Genomic DNA, 24,890 nt, shown 5'->3' with positions numbered 1-24,890 from the left:
TTTATCATTTCTGAAATTAGAATGAGTCTTACACTTGATAGCATATCATAATTAATTGGTACTGTTTTTTCTTTCTTAAAATACATTTACAAAATGGGATCTCTTACCCGAAATGATATCTTACAATTAAAAATTTGGGGTCCTCTCCTTTCAGCACATTTACGTCAAAACCTAGATTCAATCTTACACATAGACTCCAATGATTTTGAGGGACAGCAAAAAGGTTTTTCTACCTAAATATTCTCCAGTTATTGTCATCTCCTACGGTGTCTGTACTTCCAACAGAAAAGAACCATCTTCACCAACAGACTTTTTAAAAGCTAGAAGCAACTTTAGAGATCAGTTGGACCAGCCCCATTTAATTCTGCCTACAGAGGGAAGTTTTGTCTAAGATCCGACAGTGAAATAGCTACGGAGCCAAGGCAGAACCTTAGTCTCATATTTTCTATATCAGGTCTTTTTCTATTACAGTGAGTCACACAGACTTTGTGTTAAGCATTGTCTCTTTTAGGACCTCTTTTAAAACAAAATAAAAAAATTACAGTTACTCTGTTAGTTACTGTTCCTAATGCTTTTCTCTATTATGAAAAGGGCTTTGGGTGACTATAACGTATGGGGCAGGGTAAAGGGCATGCTGAAGAACTTGCTCTGTTTTATAGATTTACTGAGAAGCCAGGCTGCCTCACCTCTTGCCTAGAAGACATTGTTTTCAGAAAAAGAAGATTCTGGGCAGGTGCACACGGTCGTTTCATTAGTGTCCGAACTAGGGGCCCTTTAGAACACAATGTGCTATGCAATGTGCTAATATATCTCATTTAATTGTCTGCTCAAAGTGTGAAGAGAGGATTAAAAAAAAAAATTGAACTGCGTTTTAAGTCCTTTATCTTTAATGAATCCCTTTATTTTTGATTTTTGTTGTAAATAGGGGTAGGTAGAGTCTATTTTGAATGATTTCCAGTTAAGAAATTAGAGTAAATAAATATTCCCAGAAGTTGTCAATTTTCACCCCAAACTCAGTCTTCTTATGAGTGTCTAATGGTTAGATCTAGTACCCATAAATCAGATATTGTTCAAAAGACAGTTCCTTAATCATCTGAGTACTTTGGTTTTCTTCAATACCAGTCCTCAAAGGCAGATTGTTTAAAAGTTGAACTAGTTATAAAGTGCATTAGATCAAAAACTGACTAATATTGCTTCTCTTTTTTAGCTTAATCTTCTCTTACTCTAACACTTCCCCTTATTCTTTTTCTTTTCCAGATCAGTGATTCTCAATCTTTTTGCCCAACCCACTTAACGTATTTTTTTCACAGTAACATTGCCTCATTGCAGCACTGATTCTCAAATAACGCAATTATCTTTCTTCATTTTAACAGACTTGTCATTTAATTCTGGTTTAAATATAGTGAAATCAGTTACTTTACTACAGGACTTTCAGACCCTTTATTATGTCATATGCACTGTCACTGTTCTAAAGGAATATATATGTTGTTTCCCCAACTTAAATGACAAAACTTCACACCTCCCCACCTTGCTCCCTCTACCACCACTCCAGCCACAGAATGGAGGATCCATTCCAGATATAATGAGTTCTTAAATATGAAGTCTTTTATACAAAGGTTAAGATGTGACACAATATAAGATGTTTATTTATTCAATAGTATTACTTACAAAGTGAAAGTGCATGTACATAGTAGACCAACTGGCTAAAAATGAAATACATACCAACTCTTTTAAGGCAGTTCTCATGCCCACTGTCTCTTTTAAAGTTCCTCACTACCCAAAGGAATATTATTCAAAAAATTACTCAATAAAAATTACTGGTGTACTGAAAAAAATGCAAACACATCCACTTTGTTGTATTCACATAATGAACATCCTTTGAGTGTTCTTTCTGTGATCTGGAGTGTACATAGGGCTGAGCAGATTTTTAAATCATGGGCTATATTTATCCACTATCAACAAAATAGGGAAATGGAGCTGAACCTAGTCTTTTCCTTCCCTCCCCTATAATTTCCTCTGTTTCTAATTTTGTAGCAATCAGTTTCAACTAGTTAATCAAATGTCTTTTGTGTGGCAGGTGCCAGGGTGTTTGTTTTCATTAGTGTACCAAATGCCATATTTAGGAACTTGGCCTTTGGTTAACTCACTACAAGCATGGCTTTAAACCATTAAATGTGTGTATTTAAACTCAGCATTTATTTTTACATCTCCCTATCCAAATAATCAGGATGTGGTTATCTGTAAGATGATACATTATGACTTTTTTCCTACATACACCCAAGCATAAAAATATAGGCTTCAGACATAATCATCAATATTATAAACACCCATCATCCTGTGCCATTCATAAGATCGGCAGAGATGAAGAGAAACCTGGTTAGTAAAATGTGCATAAAAATATTTAAAGGAAATCCACATGGAAAGACTTATAAAATTGGGCAATTTCATACTTTGTAAACTGTTTTTAACGTGATAAAAAATGAGGAAGAAAAACATCACAATTGTAGTTTATCTTTGAATGGGAGAGCTATTTATTTTAAAGAGAGATATGCCAGCAATATGAGATAATTTTTAAAGTTATGACTTTAATATAGCTTCCTTTTTGTTAAGGAAAGTGAAAGAAGCATCAGCAAAATCAGAAGGAAAAAATATGATTCAGTGGCTGACATTCTAAAGGAATAGGCAATACAGTTTTGGGTTCGTCTTTTTAACAGATAATGTTGCATTCTTTTTTGTTATTTTTCTACTGTCTCAATTTAGAGATACAATCATGACTTATTGGGTGTTTTTTTTTTTTTTATGTTTACCAAAACACTGAGCTCAAATATGAATTTGTCAGGATTAGAACACAGAAAGGATGAAATACGGAAAGGATGCCCTCTTCCAGAAAGGATGATATACAGAGAAGCAGCTAGTGACTGACATTATGTGACAAAATTCCAAAATAAATCAACTGTGGGCATCATGATGAACTAATTGAGACTACATTATGTGCAAATTAAGATTATATTTCACAAGTAAATGTAATAGACAATGGTAAAATATTCTATTTCCATTAGACAATGGTAAAATATTATATTTCCATTTAAGTCTTAATATACATTGCTAATACAGATGCTCCTCTGTTTATATAACACATATGTTTGTCTATATTCTAGCACTGAAATATTTAGTACTAAAATCTACATTGAGGTTTCACAGTAACAATGTTTTTAAAAAGTGTCATAAAGAAAATCTTGGATCACACCAAAGAGAATGTAGTTACTAATGAAATATTTAGAAATACCTTATATATGTTCTTTTCACTTACACATTATAAACACTATATGAGATTTTTAAAAAAGGTTATACATGAATCAGTTATACCATCTCAAAGCTCCTCTGAAGTAAGAATTACTCCTCACTTCACAAGTATGGAAAATAAAGCTCAAGTAAGTTGAATGATACATACCAAAGGTCACACTAATACTAAAGCAAAAACAAGACACAAATCCGATTCTTCAGATCCATCCTAGCATCCCTTTCTTTTTGCTCCCAGCAGGTTTCCAAGTGATTTATTAAAAAGGAAATAGAAGTTTACTGAGATTTCTCATTCGTAAAAGATAGACTCAGGGATTTCCCAGTCCATACTACATAGAAGGCAAAGGCAAGCCCATTCTGTTGTAACTCACAGCCTGTGACCTTCTCTCTGTCGGACAGGGCTTCCCCACTTACGAGAGGCCGAGAAGCTGAGAGGCCGCACTGGCAGCCAGCAGGCCTGGTATAGACCATAAATAAGCTTTAATTGGATATATAGTGGTTTGTAATTTTTTTTTAAATGTGTAAATGACATCTTTGTAGTTACCACAAATGTTAATATTTTGACATATTTCCTTATAATATATATAGATAAAAATTCAGTCCCTTATGTTTCCTCATATTCTTATTTACTGCCCACTCTCCCCAGAGGCAATCACAGTCATAAATCTCGTTCCATTTGTATATATATATATATATATATATATATATATATATATATATATATATATATATATATATATTTAAAAATATTTCCAATTTAGATAAACGGTAGCACATCATATGTATTTTTCTAGAAATTCTAATTTCCCTCGAAACTGTCTTTTTGAAATCTATGCATGTAAATCCACATAACATTTAGGTCATTTGTTTTAAGAGTAGATCCATATATATTTAAGTCATTTGGTTTAAGTCCATAGCATGACTATACCTTAATTAATAAATCTATTTCTCTTGAGTCGGGTACTTGGGTTGATTCCAGTTTTTTACTATTATAAATAATGAGGCTATGAACTTTCAGATACATATATCCTTACATACTTGGACCCATTTTTACTTGTGTGTCTATTTTTAGAATTTTATGTGTCAGAATTATTTAAATTTTCCAAATGCTAATCTTTCCTTTCTATGTATCTGTTGTAAGTATAGTCCATTTTGAAGTCTGTCTTTTATTTTGTTTACTGTAGCTTATCATACAGAACTTTTCAATTTGGATATAATGAAATTTGACAATATTTTCTACAAGGGATATACCTTTTGAATCTTGCTTAAGAAATCCTTACATATCACAAATCATAAAGATATTTTCCTACTGGGTCTGTGGTATTTTCGATATTTTGAATTTAAATCCTTTTAGACATAGCACATTCTCTCTGGTTCACCACAGACCTCACCAGTCCTTATTCTGTCATACCTGACCAATTTTATGCATTTCCCCTTAAGTATGTGAGTCTGTAATCCCTAAATTAGACAGTCAAACAATAAACTCAAATTTTTCTCAGACTTGGGTTACTTTGAATGAAATTATGATGATAGCTGTATAACACCAATCTATTTTTCCATGGAAATGAAGCCTTGATAGAATTCATTCTGGGAGATTGACAGATTGCATTAACTAGTAGTTAAGTTTTGAAAAAGTGCATTGCAGCATATAGAAGCTGAACAATATGGTTTATCATAGGCATATAACAAGCTATATTGGAGTTCTGTTTTCTATCTTTATATGCCAAACTAATAAATGTTAACCATGATGTATGTGCCCCTTAGATGCTGGACTGGAGATTGGCAAGTGCACATTTGATCCTGGCTGTGACATTGATGCTGTGGAGCTCAGGCAAAGTGCTCTCACTGGGTGCAGCAACAGAGGTAATGGAAATCCACGTAAGGGACCCTATATGCTATGTATGAACATAAGTCATTTCTACTAATGTCAGAAACAGGTGCTGCTACAAATAAGGAGATGGCTTGATAATATAAAATCAAGGAAGTCAGCTTTCTTTTTTTTTTTTTTGTCTGTCATGTCCTCACTGTGGAATCAGAGAAAAACAGGAATTTAAAAAAAAAGAAAAAGGAAAAGTGGAAGTAAAAACAAAGATATGCATTCCTTGAACAAAAATTTAAAAATCATAAGAAAGAATTTATTTTTATTTCAGCCAAATTTATAATTAAATCAATTACATAAAGTTAAAGTGCTTTATGTGAAATTTGAAATCATTTACATGTCAAAATTGAAGTAGTTTTGGCCAAAATTCTTGTTACTGTACAGATGTTTTCCTCCTGCCATGACTAAAATACAAAGGAAAAGAAATGTGAAGACATCTTCACAGAAAGACAAACTAATTTGGTTTATTTGATCTTCTTAGAAATACATATTCTTTGTACTTCTTAAATAACATAAAGTGATAGTTTGAAATGCATTTACCAAAGAACAAGTTTTGTATGAGTTCTACAATGTTTTTTGAGATTTGCTAATATCTTTAAAGAGAAACAAAACTCTGTTTTGTACGAATGACATTTTTTGGAGGACATACTGAGAGATAATAAAAGATCTATCTTTGCCCTTTGAATGTTTGTCTCCTGCTCTTTAGAGTTTCTTTTCCATGATTATAGCATTCTTCCCTTCTCCAGTTTCTGTTGTCAGTCTTATATAAGGAAGTGATAGAAGTTGAGGTTTTAAGAGGAGTTTGGAACCATATTGTGGAATTTGCACTGTAAGTAACAAAGAGATGTAAGAGAGTCTTAATTTTCTTTTTATATGAAAGTGTTGAAGGAATAATTAAGTTTATGGCAATATTCAGGTTAGGATAGAAAAGAGAGGGATAGAGAAGATAGAAAAACAAGTTATTAGGTGATTAAGAGTGTACACTAAGCAGTGAAGAAGACCTGATAAAAGTCACTACTGATGGGAATCAGAAAGAGCAGAAACAAGAGAGATTTCCCAGGAAGAACTGAGCAGACTTATTGCAGATTTGATTGGTTTGGAAAACAGGGGCCTCAACAGCTTTGAGTCTATGTGTCAGGCTGTAAGTATTTCAAAAGAGAGTTGCTGGAGTCAATGCTGAAAAGGCTTGGAAATTGCTACTCTTTTGTTTTATTGGAGAAAATAAGAAAATGGAAAAAATAATTCAAGAAGAAAGGCAGGAAGTGAAGAAAAGAAAAAGAGACCAAGAACCTGGCACGTGGAGAATTTAATTAAAGGGGAAAAGCAAAGAGATCCCTGGAGCTAAGTTTCTTCCCATAGGGGATATTCTCAGGTTCTTAAAAAAGAAGCACTTCCTGGCCTGCACAATAACTCAAAGTTGTTAGTAGGAGCATTTAAAAAAAATACTGTGATTGGGTCTAGGAAACGAAAAGACAAACTTCACACACTGGACACCCATACTTTTGCAATGTAGACAAAGTGGTAATATGTGTAACAGACAAATAAACAGGTAAGAAATTTTACATGGGACAATAAAGTCATTGGGATAGCTCTGATTCATTGCAGACACATGGTAATGCCTGTTAATAAATCACGAATGGAGATGATAAGCTCCCTGAGGGCAAAGATTGGATTTTGTTCATTTTTCTATCCTTTAAGCCTAATGCAAAACCTGGTACATAGTGGATGCTTCGTGGCTTCAATCAATAAGGAATGAATAAGTGGTGAAAAAAATCCTGAAGTTTAGTTTAATTCAGAATTAATTCAATACATATTTATCACTCATTTATTGACTACCAACTCTGAGCAAAATACTGGGATAGGCACTGAATAGAGCAAATAAAAGACTACTTAGACATAGTCATTGCTTTCAAGTTACTGACAAAATAATATATATTTTACAGTACAAATATATTGTAACCATTCTAATACAAAGGAACATACAGCGAACGCAGTGATTAAAGACATATAATTAAACTGCTATGGCAATGATAAGGAAAGATGCCAACTGGAAAAGAATCTGAAAGAATGACCCGTTAATGTACTAAATTTTAGAGGCAGTTTTGGAATTTTGGTAAATGTGTGTTTGTGTTTGGCTTGGTTTTCCTTTAATTTCCTGTGTGTATACCTACCTCTATGTGTTTTTGTCCCCACAGTCTTTCTCTCTGGATGGTTACACCACAAGAGATCAAGTTTCCTGACAGGCATGTCAGTTAAGGATAGCAAAAGCCAAGTGCAGATGATTGCACGTACTTGAGGTTTCTTTTTCTTAATGAATGGAATCACCTTGCTTGCCCAATAGGTTTTTGATTCTGGAGTCAGAGATGTGCAGTCACCACCCACAGCCAGGGAAGAAAAATCAGCCACTGATCTGGCAGCAAAACTCATGCTTCTTGATGAACTTGTATCTCTGGAAAATGATGTGATTGAAACAAAGAAGAAAAGGAGCTTCTCTGGTTTTGGTTCTCCCCTGGACAGACTCTCCGCTGGCTCTGTAGATCACAAAGGTAAACAGAGGTAAGTGAGCATTTGGAGAAGAAATATTTTCATTTTCTAATTCTTCCATTTGGGGTTCAGAAACAGAGAATTCCACATAAAAAATTACCAAAAAAAAAATCTTGTAGGTAAGCAGATCTGACAGTGTATTAGCTAACTTGTGAGTTTAATAGATTGGTTTTGGACATAACTGTTTAGGGAGCATGAATTCATACTTTTGTCATAATGTTTTCTGAGAAAGATTCTGTTGCATGCATATATAAAATATTTATTGTAAGACTTACGTCATGTAGGAAGTGAGCTATGGGATACACGTTCTGGTGAATCGAGTTTTCTGTTTATTAGAGGTAACAGGAACACCATTTTTCTGTTTACTCATGATACAAAGCTTTCCAATTATGTAAATAATTCAATTTTCCTATACCAAGACGTAGTGATTTCTTAGAACTTGGAGTCAGAACAAGTGTGTTTAAGTCAAAGTTCTGATGCTTTCTAATCATGTAACTAGTACAGAATCTTATCCTCTGTGATCTTCAACGTATTTATCTGTAAAATGGGGAAAATTACCTACGTTCATAAAAAATCAAATGAGTACTTTATAAGCTGCTAATTATAATAATAGAATTAAAGTAACTCTTCCTTTAGCCATTGATAGTACTTTAAACACTCATTCCAAACACTTCATTTTTCTACCCCCTCCATATCTGTTCTTCGCGCTATAAATTTCATATTAGCAATGGCACAAGAGGCCATTCAATTGCCAAAGTCTAGAATTTGGGCAATTTACTAAGATTCCTTTTGCTCAACAGGATTTCTTCTGTGCACTATGAACATTCTATTTTTCACTAAATTCTCTAAATTCTATTTGTTTTACATGTTAAATATTTCCAGAATAGCCTTTCCTCTTAAGGCTTTCTTACTTCTGGGCTAAATTATCTTTTCCACAGTTTTTATTTCTCTTGTTTTTCTCATCTCCACTTCCACCACTATCACCATCCCTTTATCATGAATGTATCCTTTATGCTTCTACCACAGAGATCATCTAACACACAAATCTTTCTGTGAAAATTTCCCATTGCTTACAAAATAAAAGCAAACTTCTCACTGCATTCATTTCACTATGGTGAAAGAAAAGGAGGAAACTATAGTCTCTGTCCCTCAAAGAAACCACATCTAATAAGAAACATAGAAATATTTATAATGAATTATAACATAAAGCAAGTTTATAAAAGCAAGTTTATAAAGCAAGTTTATCTCATAAAGATGAGATATGTTTAAAGAGCAATTTATAAAGAAAGCCATGGAAATCCAAGGGATAAGTGGAGAAAATATTGTGCCTTTTAATAAATATTATTTCTTTGAATTCTGGTTCTTGCAACTACTAAATAATTTGAAAATCAATATGTAAATGTTACATATAAGTATATGTGAATTCATAATAGCATAGAAGCATATATGCCAAATACGTATTGCATAAATATAACATGTCTTAACCAGTGGGTTTTTTCCAGGAAAGCGTGATTCAATATAAGAAATTCCTTCAATATGATCTATCATAGTAATAAAGAGAAAAAGCATGTTATCGTATCCATAGATGGCAGAAAAGGTATTTGACAGAATCTAACATTTATTCATATTTTTAAAAAAGTGAACAAAATAAGAATTGACAGATGCTTTCTTAACATGCTGTGTGTGTGTGTGTGTGTGTGTGTGTGTGTGTGTGTGCGCGGGCGTGTGTGTTCCTCAGCCCAAAAGTCACTATTTTGCTTCATAGTGAAATATACTGGAAACTTTACTAAAATGAGGAACAACAAAAACAACAAAAAAACAGAACCATATTTCCAATACAAGTTAGAAATACGTTTAGACAACAGGAAACATTTAAAGGCATGAGAATTGAAAGGAAGAAATAAAACTATGTTTATTTACAAATGACAAGTTGGAAAACCAAGATAATCAATGGAAAAACTAAGATGACAAAACTCTTTGGAAAAAAATATGAAAAACATAACCATGTAAAGCTAATAGCCCTTCTATATACAAACAGATATCAGAGAGAAGATAGAAGACTTCATTTGTAATCATCTAAAGATAGGAAAATATATAGACATAAAGCTCACAAAGACTGTTCAAAGAACATAAGAGAAAAACTATAAAAAATAATGCTAAAATACAAAAAGTAGATTTGCACAAATGGAGTCACATACTATGATCTTGCATTAAAAGACTCAAAAGCAGAAAGACATCACCTGTTCCTAAGTTAAATTACAAACAACACAATTCCAACAAAAGATACCATCAGCTTCTTTGGAGCTTACGACGTTATTGTAAAGATCATTTGAAAGAATTGAAAACTAGCATTGCCAGGAAAATCCTGAAAAGAAGAAGAAAGAAGAGCCCTACCAAATATTTTTAAATATTTTATTTTCTCTTCTTTCAAAAGCACAATGACAGCCATGGGTGAACCAAAAAAAAAAAAAAAAAAAAAAAAAAAACAGAAGTTCAAGAAATAAACTCAATTATATATGTAACTTTAAGATTTTTTTTTTAAAGAAGTATCTCATATTAGTGAGTAAAAAGATTCAAAAAACCTTTTGAAGAAGTGATTTTGGGATGTGGAAAAAAAAGATAAAATTTATCCATTCTCAAACTATACATTATGGTAAATTCAAAATGGATCAGAAATTTAAGTGAAAGACAGAAGAACCCATATAGGTACAAAAGAAACATTGGTAAAATTCTTTCTGTACAGAGAGAAAATAGGTAGTCTTCCAAATCCTGATGCAAATTTCAAAAAAAAAAAAGGTAAAAAAATAAATAAATTTGATTACATGTTTTAAAGTTTCAATGGCAAAAGATACTATAAAGTAAAAAGAAAAAAGAATAAATTGGAAAAATCTTTGCAGCTCATATCAAAGACAAAGTGTTAATATCTTTAGTATATGAAGAACTTTTGAAAATTAAGAAAAAGAACAAAACTATAGAAAATGGAGTAAAAAATAGTTTATGGGAAAAAATTGCAAACGACTCTTAGCCATGTGAAATGATGATAACCATTCCACAATGAGAAAAAATGCATATTAAACTTTACTGATATGATATTTTTTACATGTTAAAATGACAAAACTCCATACAAAAGAAAAAAATAATTAGTGAGACTGAGAGGAAAAGGTATTCCTATATGTTGCTGATTAGAATGAAAAATGGAACCCATGTGGAGGTGAATGTGGCAATACAATATCCAGCAATGCTACATATGTACATATCATTTAGCTCAGAATTCCTGCTTTTAAAATTCTCACTAGCAAAAGCATGTTTTAAAAAAGTGTGCATAAGACTATTCACTTTAGAACTATTTGTAACAGCAAAATACACAAATGTTAATCAAAAGGGGTATGGTTGAATAAACAATTAACTCACACAATAGAGTACTATATACAGCTATAAAAAAGAATGAGGGATCTCTCTATGTACTACTGCAGAGTGAGATTTATGATGTTAATTAGTGACAGAAAGACGCATAAATGTGAGTATAGAATGCTACTGTTTAAAAAATGGTAATACAAATACAAAAACGCTTGTATTTTAAAAGTAAGGAAGTAAATAAATATGAAATATTTCTAAATAGTTACCTATAATGAAAGATTAAAAACAGAGTAAAGAGTTCAAAAATAAAAACTAGACTTATTTGAATATACCTTGTATTGTCTTTGGAACCATTTAAATATTTTACAAGTGATATAACAGAACAAAAAAAACATTTTATACCTAAGTATTAAAAATAATGAAACGAAATCAGTTAAACATATATATTCCAGTTGATGGCATTACAGTACCACTAAGATTTACCCCAAGTGATGATATAAAATAATTTGACTGTGTATACCTAGTGAAATATATGAAAAATATAAGAAACAAATCTTAAAATTATTTTGAGAAATCATACTGTTGGTATTGCTGTTTTGAGATTGTTGATCATGTTTTGTGAAGAAAGCAAATAAGTATTTATTTGATATTCTAGTTCCGCCATTCTCGGTGCTAATCAGAACTGGGATTCAGAACATGGATTAAAAATGTGATAAAGTTTTAAGTTGGACATGTTAAATAAAATAAAAACTCCTGATACTTAAATATCCCATGATTTTTAAATGTCCATGGAACACTTATATTAATATGAACTCATGTTTCTGAATTACTAATAGTATGAGGTCATAATTCAGTCTGTACATTGAAAATTCTGCAAAACCATCACCTATCCAAGGGTAATGTAGTGCCCAAATTGACATCTCTAAATATTAATTCTCACTTAACGGAACTAGAGTTTCTCCAAAAAGAGTTGGGGTAGCAAATGTACAAATTGAGCTTGAATATCGTGTCATGCCTGAGAAGAGGAAAGTTTGCTATAATTAAGGTCAAGTCAAAAGGACTCAAGAACCAGTTAGAAGAGGTTCCCACTGGCCAAAGTACAACAATCTAAGAATCAACAAGCACTTTAACTACAATTCATCAAATGTGTTTAAAACTCGGAATTTTAAGTGATACTTTAAAGACTGATCAGTCATCGTTGGAGAATGCTAGTTATCAATTCATTATTTGAAATACTTGTAAATAAACAGAACATTAAGCCTACTTTTCTTTGGCAAGACTGCACCACTAAATGACTAATAATAGATGAGGTTGTATTTTCTCTTTATAGAAATGTAACAGCTAATGCAATGAAAAAATGATAGAATTAGTAGATGAGGTAGAATTATTCAAGTGGATAAATGATAGAATTAGCATATCTTTATTTGACAAATCCTAATGAAACGATGGATCTACACAATGATCGCCTATTACTGCCAACAACACAAAAGGAAAAACAGCATTATATGTCTCTTGAAGGAAGAACACATTACCTGTAAAACAGAATTGCAAGAATAATCAACTTTTTCTCTACCTTTCCCTTCACATCCAACTACTTCCAGAAGGTTGGAGGTATTAAGGACAGTTGACGCATTTGCACAGAAGTTTACCCACGAACTTGAAAAATTGAAGATTTTCCCTAATCTAGATTCTTTACCTCACATCATGACTGCAATTAGAAAACAGAGACTGCTTCTCTGTACTTTGTGACTTAACAAAGATAACGTTCGATGTCAGGATTGTGTTAGTTAGGATTTATTTAGAAAGATGTATACAAATTCATATTTTTCTTATTTGTTTGTAATTTCTTTATCTTTTTTTGTTTTTATTTTTTGATAGTTGACCTTTTGCTCCTTCAAATTACATTCCAAGGGTTTTCCTGTGAGATTTTTTTTTAACATTCATTTTTTATATAGAAATTCCTATTCTTGGTCTTAAAGCAAATATTAAATTTGCTTGTATATTGGGAAACAATGGGAATAAGTGATAGCTATTGCATAAAATATTTCTATACTTATTCTTGAATTTTAACATAAAAATAATTTTAGATTTTTTTTTCAAAGTATAATGGCAACTCAAACGAGATTTAAAATTAAATTTTTCTATCATCTGTTACAAAGATGTTTCAGCATTATTTAATATATATATATATATATATATATATATATATATATATATATATATATATATATAATTACAGGATTGAAATGAAAATTTTCAAGTATTTAGTAGCATCTATTTTGTAAAAAGGAAGTTCATTAAAAATTATAAGAGTTTTGCTTGGCAGAGCTGTACCCAAGGTTATTTGCTGCTCTTTTAACACATTACATGAAATAATAGCTTTGATCCTTCAGTCCGGATGGCTCTAGTCTTTCCTTATTTGTTTCTGAATTTTTTACAAAACCAGGAATTATCTTGTTACCTTAACATGCATGAATGTACACAAACTCTTTGTTGCTTATAATAAATACCTGTGGTTTTCATGTATATGCCATCAAGTGTTCTCCTTCTCAGGCATGCATTTTCCATTTTCTCATACTCAGCAAGAAGTTACAATTCTGAGACCCAGTTTCCATATTGTAGCGCTAAAAATCTTATCCATCACTTCATCCCATGATTCATAAGCTTGTTTTATGTCACGGGACACTTTGGCAGTTGGTGAAACCTGTGGATCCCTTCTCAGAATATTATTAACATTATTTTTTATTGGGGAATATTGGGGAACAGTGTGAATTTCCATGGTGTCAAGTTGTTTTTTTCAATCTAGCTGTGGAGGGTGCAGTTCACTGACCAATGTGGGAATCAAACTGGTAACCTTGTTGTTAAGAACTCACGCTGTAACCAACTGAGCCATCCAGCCACCCCTCAGAATATTATTTTTATTTTAATTAATTTTTTTAATTTATTGGGGTGACATTTCTTAGTAAAATTACATCGATTTCAGGTGTACAATTCTATATTACATCATCTATAAATCCCATTGTGTGTTCACCACCCAGAGTCAGTTCTCCTTCCAATACCATATATTTGATCCCCCTTACCCTCATCTCCCACCCCTCACTCCCCTTAGCCTCTGGTAACCACAAACAATGTCTGTGTCTATGAGTTTTTGTTTCTCATTTGTTTGTCTTGTTCTCTTGTTGATTTGGTTTATATACCACATGCCAGTGAAATCATATGGTTCTCTGCTTTTTCTGTCTGACTTATTTCGCTTAGCATCATACTCTCAAGATCCATCGATGTTGTCATAAATATTCCTATTTCATCTTTTCTTACAACCGAATAGTATTCCATTGTGTATATATACCACAACTTTTTTATCCATTCATCTATCCAAGGACATTTTGGTTGTTTCCATGTCTTGGCCACCGTAAACAAAGCTGTAATGAACATTGGAGCACACGGGTCTTTATAAGGTTTTAAATGTCTTTATACTGTATAAATGTTTTCAGATTTTTTGGGTAGATACCCAGGAGAGAGATTGCTGGGTCTTATGGTAATTCTATTCGTAATTTTTTGAGGAATCTCCACACTGCCTACCATAACGGCTGCACCAGTCTGCATTCCCACCAACAGTGGATCAGGGTTCCTTTTTCTCCACAGCCTCTCCAACACTTGTTACTATTTGTCTTGATGATGATAGCCATTCTGACTGGGGTGAGGTGATATCTCATTGTGGTTTTTATTTGCATTTCTCTGATGATTAGTGATGTTGAGCATTCTTTCATATGTCTATTTGCCATTTGTGTGTCCTCTTTGGAGAAATGTCTCTTCAGGTCCTCTGCCCGTTTTTCAGTTGGGTTATTTGTTTTTTTGTTGTTGAGTTGCATAAGTTCCTTGTATATTTTGGATGTAAGCTCCTTATCGGAAGCACTGATTGCCAAAATCTTCTCCCATTCAGTTGGTTGCCTCTTTATTTTGTTGATGGTTTCTTTTGCTGTGCAGAAGCTTTTAAGTTTCATATAGTCCCATTCGTTTATTTTAGCTTTTACTTCCATTGCCTTTGGAGTCAAATTCATAAAATGCTCTTTGAACCCAAGGTCCATAAGTTTAGTACCTATGTTTTCTTCTTTGCAGTTTATTGTGTCAGGTCTTATGCTTAAGTCTTTGATCCATTTTGAATTAATTTTGGTACATGGTGACAGCAGCAGTCCAGTTTCATTATTTTGCACTTGGCTATCCAATTCTCCCAGCAGCATTTATTGAAGAGGCTGTCTTTCTTCCATTGTATGCCTTTTCCTTCTTTGTCAACAGTCATCTATCCATATTTATGTGGTTTTATTTCTGGGTTCTCAGTTCTATTCCATTGGTCTATGTGTCTGTTTTTCTGCCAATACCATGCTGTTTTGATTATTGTAGCCTTGTAGTACAAGCTAAAATCAGCGAGTGTGAGACCTCCAGTATTGTTCTTTTTTCTTAAGATTGCTTTGGTTATTCGGGGTTTTTTGTGGTTCCAAACAAATCCGATGATTTTTTTGTTCTATTTCTTAAAAAAATGCCATTGGGATTTTGATGGGGATTGCATTAAATCTGTATATTGCTTTGGGTAATATGGCCATTTTAACTATGTTGATTCTTCCAATTCATGACCATGGAATGTCTTTCCATTTCTTTGTGTCTTCTGCAATTTCTTTCAAACATGTCTTATAGTTTTCAGCATATAGGTCCTTCACATACTTGGTTAAGTGTATTCCTAGGTGTTTTATTCTTTTTGCTGCAATTGCAACAGGAATTGTTTTTTGTATTTCTTTTTCTGAGATTTCATTGTTAGTATACAGGAATGCAATGGACTTTTGTACGTTGATTTTGTAGCCAGCAACTTTACTGTATTCATTGATTGTTTCTAATAGCTTTTTGGTGGAGTCTTCAGGGTTTTTTATGTATAGCATCATGTCATCTGCAAAGAATGATAATTTAACTTGTTCATTCCCAATTTGGATGCCTTTTATTTTTTTCTCTTGCCTGATTGCTCTGGCAAGGACTTCCAACACTATGTTGAAAAGCAGAGGTGATAGGGGACAGCCCTGTCGTGTTCCTGAATGTAGAGCAAAGGGCTTCAGTTTTTCACCATTAATTATGAGATTAGCTGAGGGCTTGTCATATATGGTCTTTATTATGTTAAGGTGTTTTCCTTCTATACCTATTTTATTAAGTGTTTTAATCACAAATGGATGTTGTCAAATGCTTTTTCTGCATCAATTAATATAATCATATGATTTTTGTCCTTTATTTTGTTTATCTAATGTATCACATTGATGGATTTGCGGATGTTGAACCATCCTTGTGCCCCTGGGATGAACCCCACTTGGTTGTGATGAATAATCTTTTTAATGCATTGTTGTATTCGATTTGCTAGAATTTTGTTTAGGATTTTTGCATCTGTATTCATCAGAGATATTGGTCTGTAGTTTTCTTTTTTTGTGTTGTCCTTACCAGGTTTGGTATCAGGGTAATGTTGGCCTCATAAAATGAGTTAGGGAGTACTGTCTCTTCTTCAATTTTTTGGAAGAGTTTGAGCAAGATTGGTATTATATCCTCTTTGAAGGTTTGGTAGAAATCACTAGTGAAGCCATCTGGTCGAGGACTTTTGCTTTTGGGAAGGTTTTTGACAACTGATTCAATTTCGTTACTGGTGTTCTGTCTGTTTAGATTTTCCAGTTCTTCATGGTTCAGCCTTGGAAGGCTATATGTTTCTAAGAACTTGTCCATTTCTTCCAAGTTATTGAATTTGGTGGCATAAGGTTCTTCATAGTATTCTTGTATGATCCTTTGTATTTCTGTGGTGTCCGTGATAACTTCCCCTTTTTCATTTCTGATTTTGTTAATTAGTGTCTTCTCTCTTTTTATCTTAGTGAGTCTAGCCAAGGGATTGTCAATTTTGTTCATCTTTTCAAAGAACCAACTCTTTGTCACATTCATTTTTTTCTATTGTCTTTTTGTTCTCTATTTCATTTATTTCTGCTCTGATTTTTGTTATTTCCTTTTTTCTGCTGATCTTGGGTTTCACTTGTTCTTCTTATTCTAGTTCTTTAAGGTGTAACATGAGGTTACTTATTTGTGATTTTTCTTGTTTCTTGAGATAGGTCTGTAATGATATAAATTTCCCTCTTAAAACTGCTTTCACTGCATCCCAAATATTTTGGTAGGATGTATTTCCATTGTCATTTGCTTCTATGTATCCCCTCTAATTTCTTCTTTGACCCAGTCATTCTTTAAAAGTATGTTGTTTAATCGCCATGTATTTGTGTTTTTTTCCTGCTTGCTTTTCGCAGTTGATATCCAATTTCAAAGCCTTGTGATCAGAGAATATGCTTGGTATGATTTCAATCTTCTTAAATTTGCTGAGGCTGATTTTATGTCCCAATATATGGTCTATCCTTGAGAATGTTCCATGTACACTAGAAAAGAATGTATAGTCTGATGTTTTAGGGTGAAGTGCTCTATATATCTCAATTATGTCCATTTCATCTGATGTGTCATTTAGGGCTGCTATTTCTTTATTTATTTTCTGTTTGGATAATCTATCCATAGCTGTCAATGATGTATTTAAGTCTTCTAGTATAATTGTGTTTTGGTCAATTTCTCCCTTTAGTTCTGTTAGTAGTTGCTTGGTATAATTCGGTGCTCAGAATATTATTTTTAAATGGATAAAATTCATGACTGTTCAAAGGTTAGCAATATATAAAAACAAAATTATCAAAGTATTTAACAATTAATTTGTAATACGACAACATATATGCTCCTTTATTAATACATAAAATAAGATCTAAGAGATGGGTGTAAAAACAATTTCAAATAGTACTGAACATAAAAACAATTTCAAAGTATCTGCAATGATGAAAATGTGATCTGAATGTATCTTTGTTTTTTATTTGTCACAGAGGTCTACATATTACTAATACTATTTTGATTTTTTTCTCTACCTTCATAATTAAAGCGAATGCTATATTTCAATTAGAGTGCAATGAAACAAAAGATACAACATTTTCCCATCCACAATCATGGATTCCTGAATTACAATGGTACATGACTCCAAATTTTAAAACGCTGAGACTCAAGCATATGAAATGCATTGTTTTATTTTCAATTACTATAAAATATTCAGAAAAGAAAAATTTCAAATTCTGCTTTTGAAAATGTCCATAAGAGATGAAAATAGAAGAAGGAATGAACAGCTGTGGGAAATAAAAATGGAAACAAACATAAACAGTTAAACAAGGCAAAGTCTATGTCAGATATATTAAAACGAGCAAAGTACCATCTACTGTTTTCCATCTTATATTATTAATATATTTTTAATTATTAATATATATTTTTTCATCTGAATATGACACTTGCTTCAGTTTCAGATGGATGTGCAAATTACTTCAACTCTCAGGGTAAAGTTAACTCAACTGTGCTTCAAAGTCCCAAATATTTTCTTCATTCCGTTCACTTGTTTATAGCCTGAAGATGATGAATGGTTGTCCTATTTACACAAATACAAGGAAACAGATATGATGATATTCATAACAAAATAGTATCTACTAGCCATTAATATTAGAAGATGTTGATAATTTGCCTGGAATTTTTCTAAAGCATGTCTTCTTACCTCTCTTCTTCACATAACACGGAAAATACCTTGCAAAAGCAATAACAACAATAGTAATACTTTATATTTGCATTTAATTAACAGAAACATTTTCACAACTGTTACAGCTTTAATTATCCTATTAATACTTTGATATTGGCAAAGCAGGTAATGTCACCGTGTCAGTCACGATGCCCAGGAAACAGGCAGTACATTTGAAATAGGAAAATTTGAGACGGGTTTATTCACAGCAAGACTGTTTGCAGAAAACTGGATGTAGGCAAATCATAATGGATGGCACAACAGCCTGGGGCCCTGGTCTGAGAAGTCAGATGCCTTGAGTGGAGCAGGGACCTTGGGTCAGAGGACAGTCATCTCGTAAGGAAGGAATCAGGGGAAAATTATTCTGACCTCACTTCTTGTCACCTTTTTAGTTTTTCCTGCCAAGGCCACCCATTGCCTGTCCCAAACCAAAGGCAGGGAGCATAGGAAATTTTCTGTGATCCAGAGAAGTTAGCTTCCCAGACTGAAAGTAGGGTGAGAAAAGGCGGAGAAGGATCTGGGGAGCTGATGGAAGATACCTAACACAGATACACACATTCTATAGATTCAGGTCAATAAACACTTTGTTCCATAACATTGATATTATAACCACTAAACTGAAAGAAAAGGATATAGTCAGAAATAATTTTATCTTCACCCACATGCTTTCAAACCCATTCAGTAGGAGTTGTTTCCTATTTCTTGGATAAAAACAAAGGTAGGTGCTTCAAAGGTGCTTCTCCTTCACCCAATCAACATCAGTCCTTTTACTGGATTAAAATTGGAAAAACCATTTTGTAGCAACCTCTTTTGCAAATATCGTATAAGTCTAACACCTCACTTTGGAAAACAAGAGGAAATCCCACTCTTTCTTCCCTCCTCAGCTTTTGGGACACCACAACCCAAAGTGAGATAGAATCCCATTGTAACATTCTGTTGTAATTTTTTAAATTCCTATAATACTCTAAAAAGATATTATCTCATTTTATTGGTATATTTTCAGAGAGAGAAAATTATTTCCCTGAGATCACCTAGCTAGAACATCAGATTCCTTAACTGCAAGTCCAATGACTTTCACTTTACTAAGCTGCTTCTGATAAAGAAATTAATGTTGTGTGTGAATAAGGCACTTGTCCAAGTCAAGGAACAGTGAGATTCATCAGAATGAATGCACTGAATAAATAGTTTTGGAAAAACTGTATCAATAATATATATGTTTCTATCCTAAGCCAGACATGAAGTTCAGATTACCATTGAGAATAGTAGTCCTAGCTTCACTCTGTCAGATATGATTGCCCTTCTTGATGACAGCCCCAAAGATTAAAGGTAAAAATCCTAGCATGCCATTTTCCTTTCTAATTCATTGTGAAGCAATGCCACAGACCGTGGCCAAGCTGAGTATCTCATGATTTTTGCTGTTTCTTTCCAGCTATTTGGTAATGGTCAAAGAGGGTAAGGAATTTCAATATGGGCCCCATTTCTGAGTGAGAAACGCAGAAAAATGATTCAGAATATGGTGCCCTATTTCCATGCTTCCTTTCTCCTAGCTGAAAAGCCTGGCTATACCATACGAAGGAAATTCCCTTGAGGAAAATGATCTTGGGCCATTTTTCATAGTAATAGCTCTTTATTGCTTGCCTCTCCCACCCTAGCTCAACATCACAGAATGAGAAAGTTCCTTTGCTTCTTCTCCCTACGCTCCCTATTCCTACATGAAGGTTTAAAACTTTTCCCCCAGAAGGATAATACTTGATTCCGTATATACGCGTTGACATGTGCATGACCCACTCCCCCCAAAAGAAAATACTAGAGGACATTTTTGTGTAAATCCATTTTGTAGATAGAAGTTTAAAAGTTTCATTAGATTCTCAAAGAGGTTCATGAGCCAAACAAATGAAGATTTTCTTTTTCCTATCCTACAGGTCTACAGCAGTTTTTAAATTAAGCATGCCTGGGTTACTTTACACTAAACCCTTTAAATTTTATTATTTCATTCTAGTGCTAATGGCTTGTTTCTCAATGATTGTTCATATGGCTCATTCCTACAGATAATATTTTAGAAGCTGACAGCATGCCTAGTCAGAACCATCATCATAAATTTAATGAAATTTGTTTAAAATTGAATTACTACTTTTGAAATAGAATTCCCAATCATAAGTCCACTTTCTCCTTATGAAATAGTACTTTCTTTCATCATTCTAAATGTATCCCATTTATTAAGCCTTATATTTCCCAGTCTCATATTCCCATGTAAAGGAGCTGCAGTTAGGGGAAGACTGGTGTCTTGCCCCACCTTCTTATATGTTCCTTTCCAGGGAGGAACAACTGAGCATGTTCAGCTCATCCCCTTTCTTCCTGTTTTTATTGGATAACTATGACTATCTGTGTAAGTCTATCCTATCTTAGGAGGAAATGTAAGGAAGTCCTTTTAAACGAGAATTAAAGTCATATTCTATATTCAGCTTGATCAAAATAGCACATCAATTTCTATGCGTTGATCACTCATATCTTATTTCTCTGTTGTTTCTGAATGTGGAGTTGAGATAAAAAGACATTGTATGTTGGCTTCTGAAAACTACATCATGACTCAAACTTAATGTGATCCTTCATTCTAACATTCTGGAATTTGAATTTGGAAGCTTAATTGTCTCTTTTAAATGTAAACATGACTCTGTGGACTTTATTTCCCTTTTCATTTTTTACAGGGCCTTGTTGAATCCTTCTGTTTAGTCTGTCCTCACATATCAGTCCTCCCAAGCTCATACAGTTCTATCTGTCTTCCTAAAGCTACTTCTTAATTCTATACTTTTTTAAATTATGATAACCAAGATTGCAGGATTCAGAGGTCACCATTTGTTTCATTGTTTCTATATGCTCTGTAGATTCTTCCTGGAACCGCCAAATTGGGTGTGATTCCTTGTCTTACGGAATCCCAGAGCACTTCAAATTTCACTGTATTAAATATGTATTATTATGCAAACAAGTTGCCCAAAATTTAGCAGCATAAGACAAAAATAAATGTTTGTGTTCTCACACAGTTTCTGTGCATCAGAAAGCCATAAAAGACTTGCTGAGTGCTCCTGGCTCAGAGTCTCTCCAAGGATACAGTGAAAAAGTTGGCTAGGGCTTCCGTCAACTGAAGGCTATACCAGGGCTGAGGATATCCATTTCCAAAATGGCCCACTGCATGGCTGACAGCAGGAAGTCTCAGTTCCTCACTCAATGCTGGCAGGAGGCCTGAGTTCATTGCCATATAAACCTCTCTATAGAGCTGTGAAAGTGTTTTTAGGAAATGGAAGCTTACTTCCCCTAGAGTGAGTGAGTGATCCAACAAAGCAAGGCAGCAGTTGCAATATTTTTTATTACTTAGGCTTGGAAGTCACACATCATCAGTCATTTCCACAATATGCTGTTGGTTACAGAGATCAATCCTGTTTAAATCTGAAAGTAGACTGCATTATGGTAGAACTACTAGAGCCTGACTACTGTACTCATCTAAGCTTTATTGTATTTATAAATTGTAGAAATTAATGAATTAATTGCATATTTTAATCTAAATTATGGAACTATTTAAAAGAACATCTTCCATTAACCATTACCATATTCTCCCTTTTTTTCATATTACTCAATGTCAGTAAAGCTATATTTTGGCCCCTTCTTGAAAGGGACCAATCGTTTTATTCCCCCTTTAAGATGTAGCAACAATACAGACTATATTTTCAGGGAATATTCTCCATGCCCTAATTCCCAGGTTTCTTTCCTTGGAACTCAAAACCATAAGCAGGATCAATAAGAGTTGTGGTGTATCAATAATTATGGGAAAAAATAAGTTCACATGAAACAATTATTAAAATTAACGAAATGCCTGTCAACACAGTAAGCTTTAAAATTTTTAAAGGCTTATCATACAGAATATGTTCTCAGACCATGATATAATTAAATAAATAACAAAAGGATAACCAAAAAAGAAGGTGCAATCTTCACGTCATTTCTTGAGAATAGCATTATCTGGACACCAAAACCATATATGGAAAGACTGAAAAATAAAATTATAGGACAACTTTATTAATGACTACAGATTCTAATTCCTACCAAAATAATTAGCTAAACAATTTCAGTAATGTATAAAAAGATTATACTCCATTATCACATTGGGTTTATCAAAAAATACCATATAAGGGTGACTTGCTTTAGAAAATCAATAGAGTTAAGCAGTTGAAGACATAAAGCCATATCATCTGAATAGATGCAGAAAAAGCATTGAATAAAATTAAACATCTATTCATGATTGAAATCACCAGTAAACTAATAACAGAAAGAAACTTTTTAAAACCCTAGTAAGGGACACGTATTAAAAAACGTATAGCACATATTCTTAAATGAGATCACTAACAACAACAAACCCAATAACTTATGGGAGGTGTTTATGGAGAAAATTATAAAATTGTATGAGAAAACATTAAAGATAACTTAAATAAATGATCTTGGATAGTAAGATTCAATATTATAAAGATATCAGTTCTCTCCAAGTTAATTTATACCTTAGATTTAATTAAAAATCCAAGTAAAACTTCCAAAGGATTTCCTATTAAACTTGACAAACTAAATCTAAATTTTATAAATAACTATGTATGGATATAGAAAAAGAAAGGAAACATGACTCCTGTCTTACCCCATAAATAAAAAAAATAATTTCAAAAGGGTTAAAAATGTAAATGTGAAAGGCAAACCTTAAAAAGATTTTAGGGTGACATAGGAGAGTATTTTCATAACATTGGAATAGAGGTGATTTAATAATTAAAATGTAAAATTATTAATAAATTTAAGAACATTAAAGATCTTTGTAAAAGTCACAATAACGAAGAGTAACCAGAAATAGGAAAGGATGCTTGCCTATAACTGACAATCTAATATTCACACTATGTGAAACCCTCCTGCAAATCAATAATTAAAAGAAAAACCTGTAGAAAAACTAGGCAACACACCTGAACACACCTGAACAGGCATTTCCAAAAGAAGAAATCCAAGTGACCAATAAACAAATGAAAAAGTGAGCAACTCCACTACTATTCATGGAAAGCAAACTAAATCCACAAGGAGGTATGATTAGATTCCACAGCATGAGATTGACAAAATTAAAAATCCAGAGCACAAGGATTGGAATAGATTTGAAACAATAGGAACTCTCATACTCTGCTCTTGGATGTGTAAATTGGCACAATTTGGAAAACAGTCTGGCATTATATAATAAAATTAAGTGCAGGCATAGCTAGTAATTCTACTCCAAAAAATACATTGTAATGAAATCCTTAAATGTGTACTATAGATATGTGTAACAACATTCTCAGCTGAACAGTACATAACAATAATAACAAAAAAATAAATATCTCAAATTTTCATCCGCCATAGAATGTATAAACTGGTATATATTCATACAATGAAATAATTATACAACAATGAAAATAAAGCAACAGCAACTATGAAAGTCAAACATAAACAAATCTCAAAAAAAAATAATATTTGCTAAAAGAAATCAAGAAAAATTCATACATGATACCTTTTAAATAAAATTCTAGAACCATCTAAACCAGGGGTGTCCAAACTTTTTTCAACGTTTTTCACCAAGGGCCATATGCAGTAAAACACACAAACATCCGGGCCACTCACTCGAGGTGAAGTATGTATTGCCTCACCTGGTTTATTTAAGTAAACTAAATATATTTTTGGAATTTGCTGCGGGCCAATTAACAATGAATCATGGGCCGCAGTTGGCCCACAGGCCGCACTTTGGACACCCCTGATCTAAACTAAACAAGAGAGTTTTAAAGAATACATATTGGTTATCTGGAAATCAAAGGAATTATTAGACCAAAATTCAGTCTACATATTACCTCTGGGACTGAGCCATGAATGGGGTGCATGCAATTTGGGAGAGGAAACACAGGGCTCTTCTAAAGTACTGGTAATAATCTCTTTTAATTTGATGTTGCCAATAGGAATGTTCGTTTTATTTTTCTTTAAACATGGATAACTTTATACACTTTGTATGTGTGAAGTGATTCTCCAAAGTTTAAATACAATTTTTTCTAACTGTTGTTTTAGGATGTAAAACGTTTTCAGAAATTGAATTATCAAAGAATATAAATTTTAAAGCAAATC

The 24,890-nt window shown here is 32.9% G+C and overlaps 1 protein-coding gene across 4 annotated transcripts in view; it reads left to right on the top strand.

Moving 5' to 3' along the window:
- Positions 1-24,890, top strand: part of OSTN (osteocrin) — a 264,906-nt gene that overhangs the window by 228,355 nt on the left and 11,661 nt on the right. For all 4 annotated transcript variants that reach the window (XM_081067797.1, XM_081067794.1, XM_081067795.1 and 1 more), the window contains 2 exons: positions 5,065-5,163; positions 7,521-7,735. In XM_081067797.1, coding sequence (XP_080923923.1) covers positions 5,065-5,163; positions 7,521-7,735 — 314 coding nt within the window. The remainder of the gene's footprint in view (positions 1-5,064; positions 5,164-7,520; positions 7,736-24,890) is intronic.

Source organism: Rhinolophus hipposideros, assembly GCF_964194185.1.
Source record: "Rhinolophus hipposideros genome assembly, chromosome: 2".
Classification (NCBI taxonomy): Eukaryota; Metazoa; Chordata; class Mammalia; order Chiroptera; family Rhinolophidae; genus Rhinolophus; species Rhinolophus hipposideros.
Note: the sequence above shows the minus strand (reverse complement) of the source record. Positions and strands in the feature narration are given on the sequence as shown.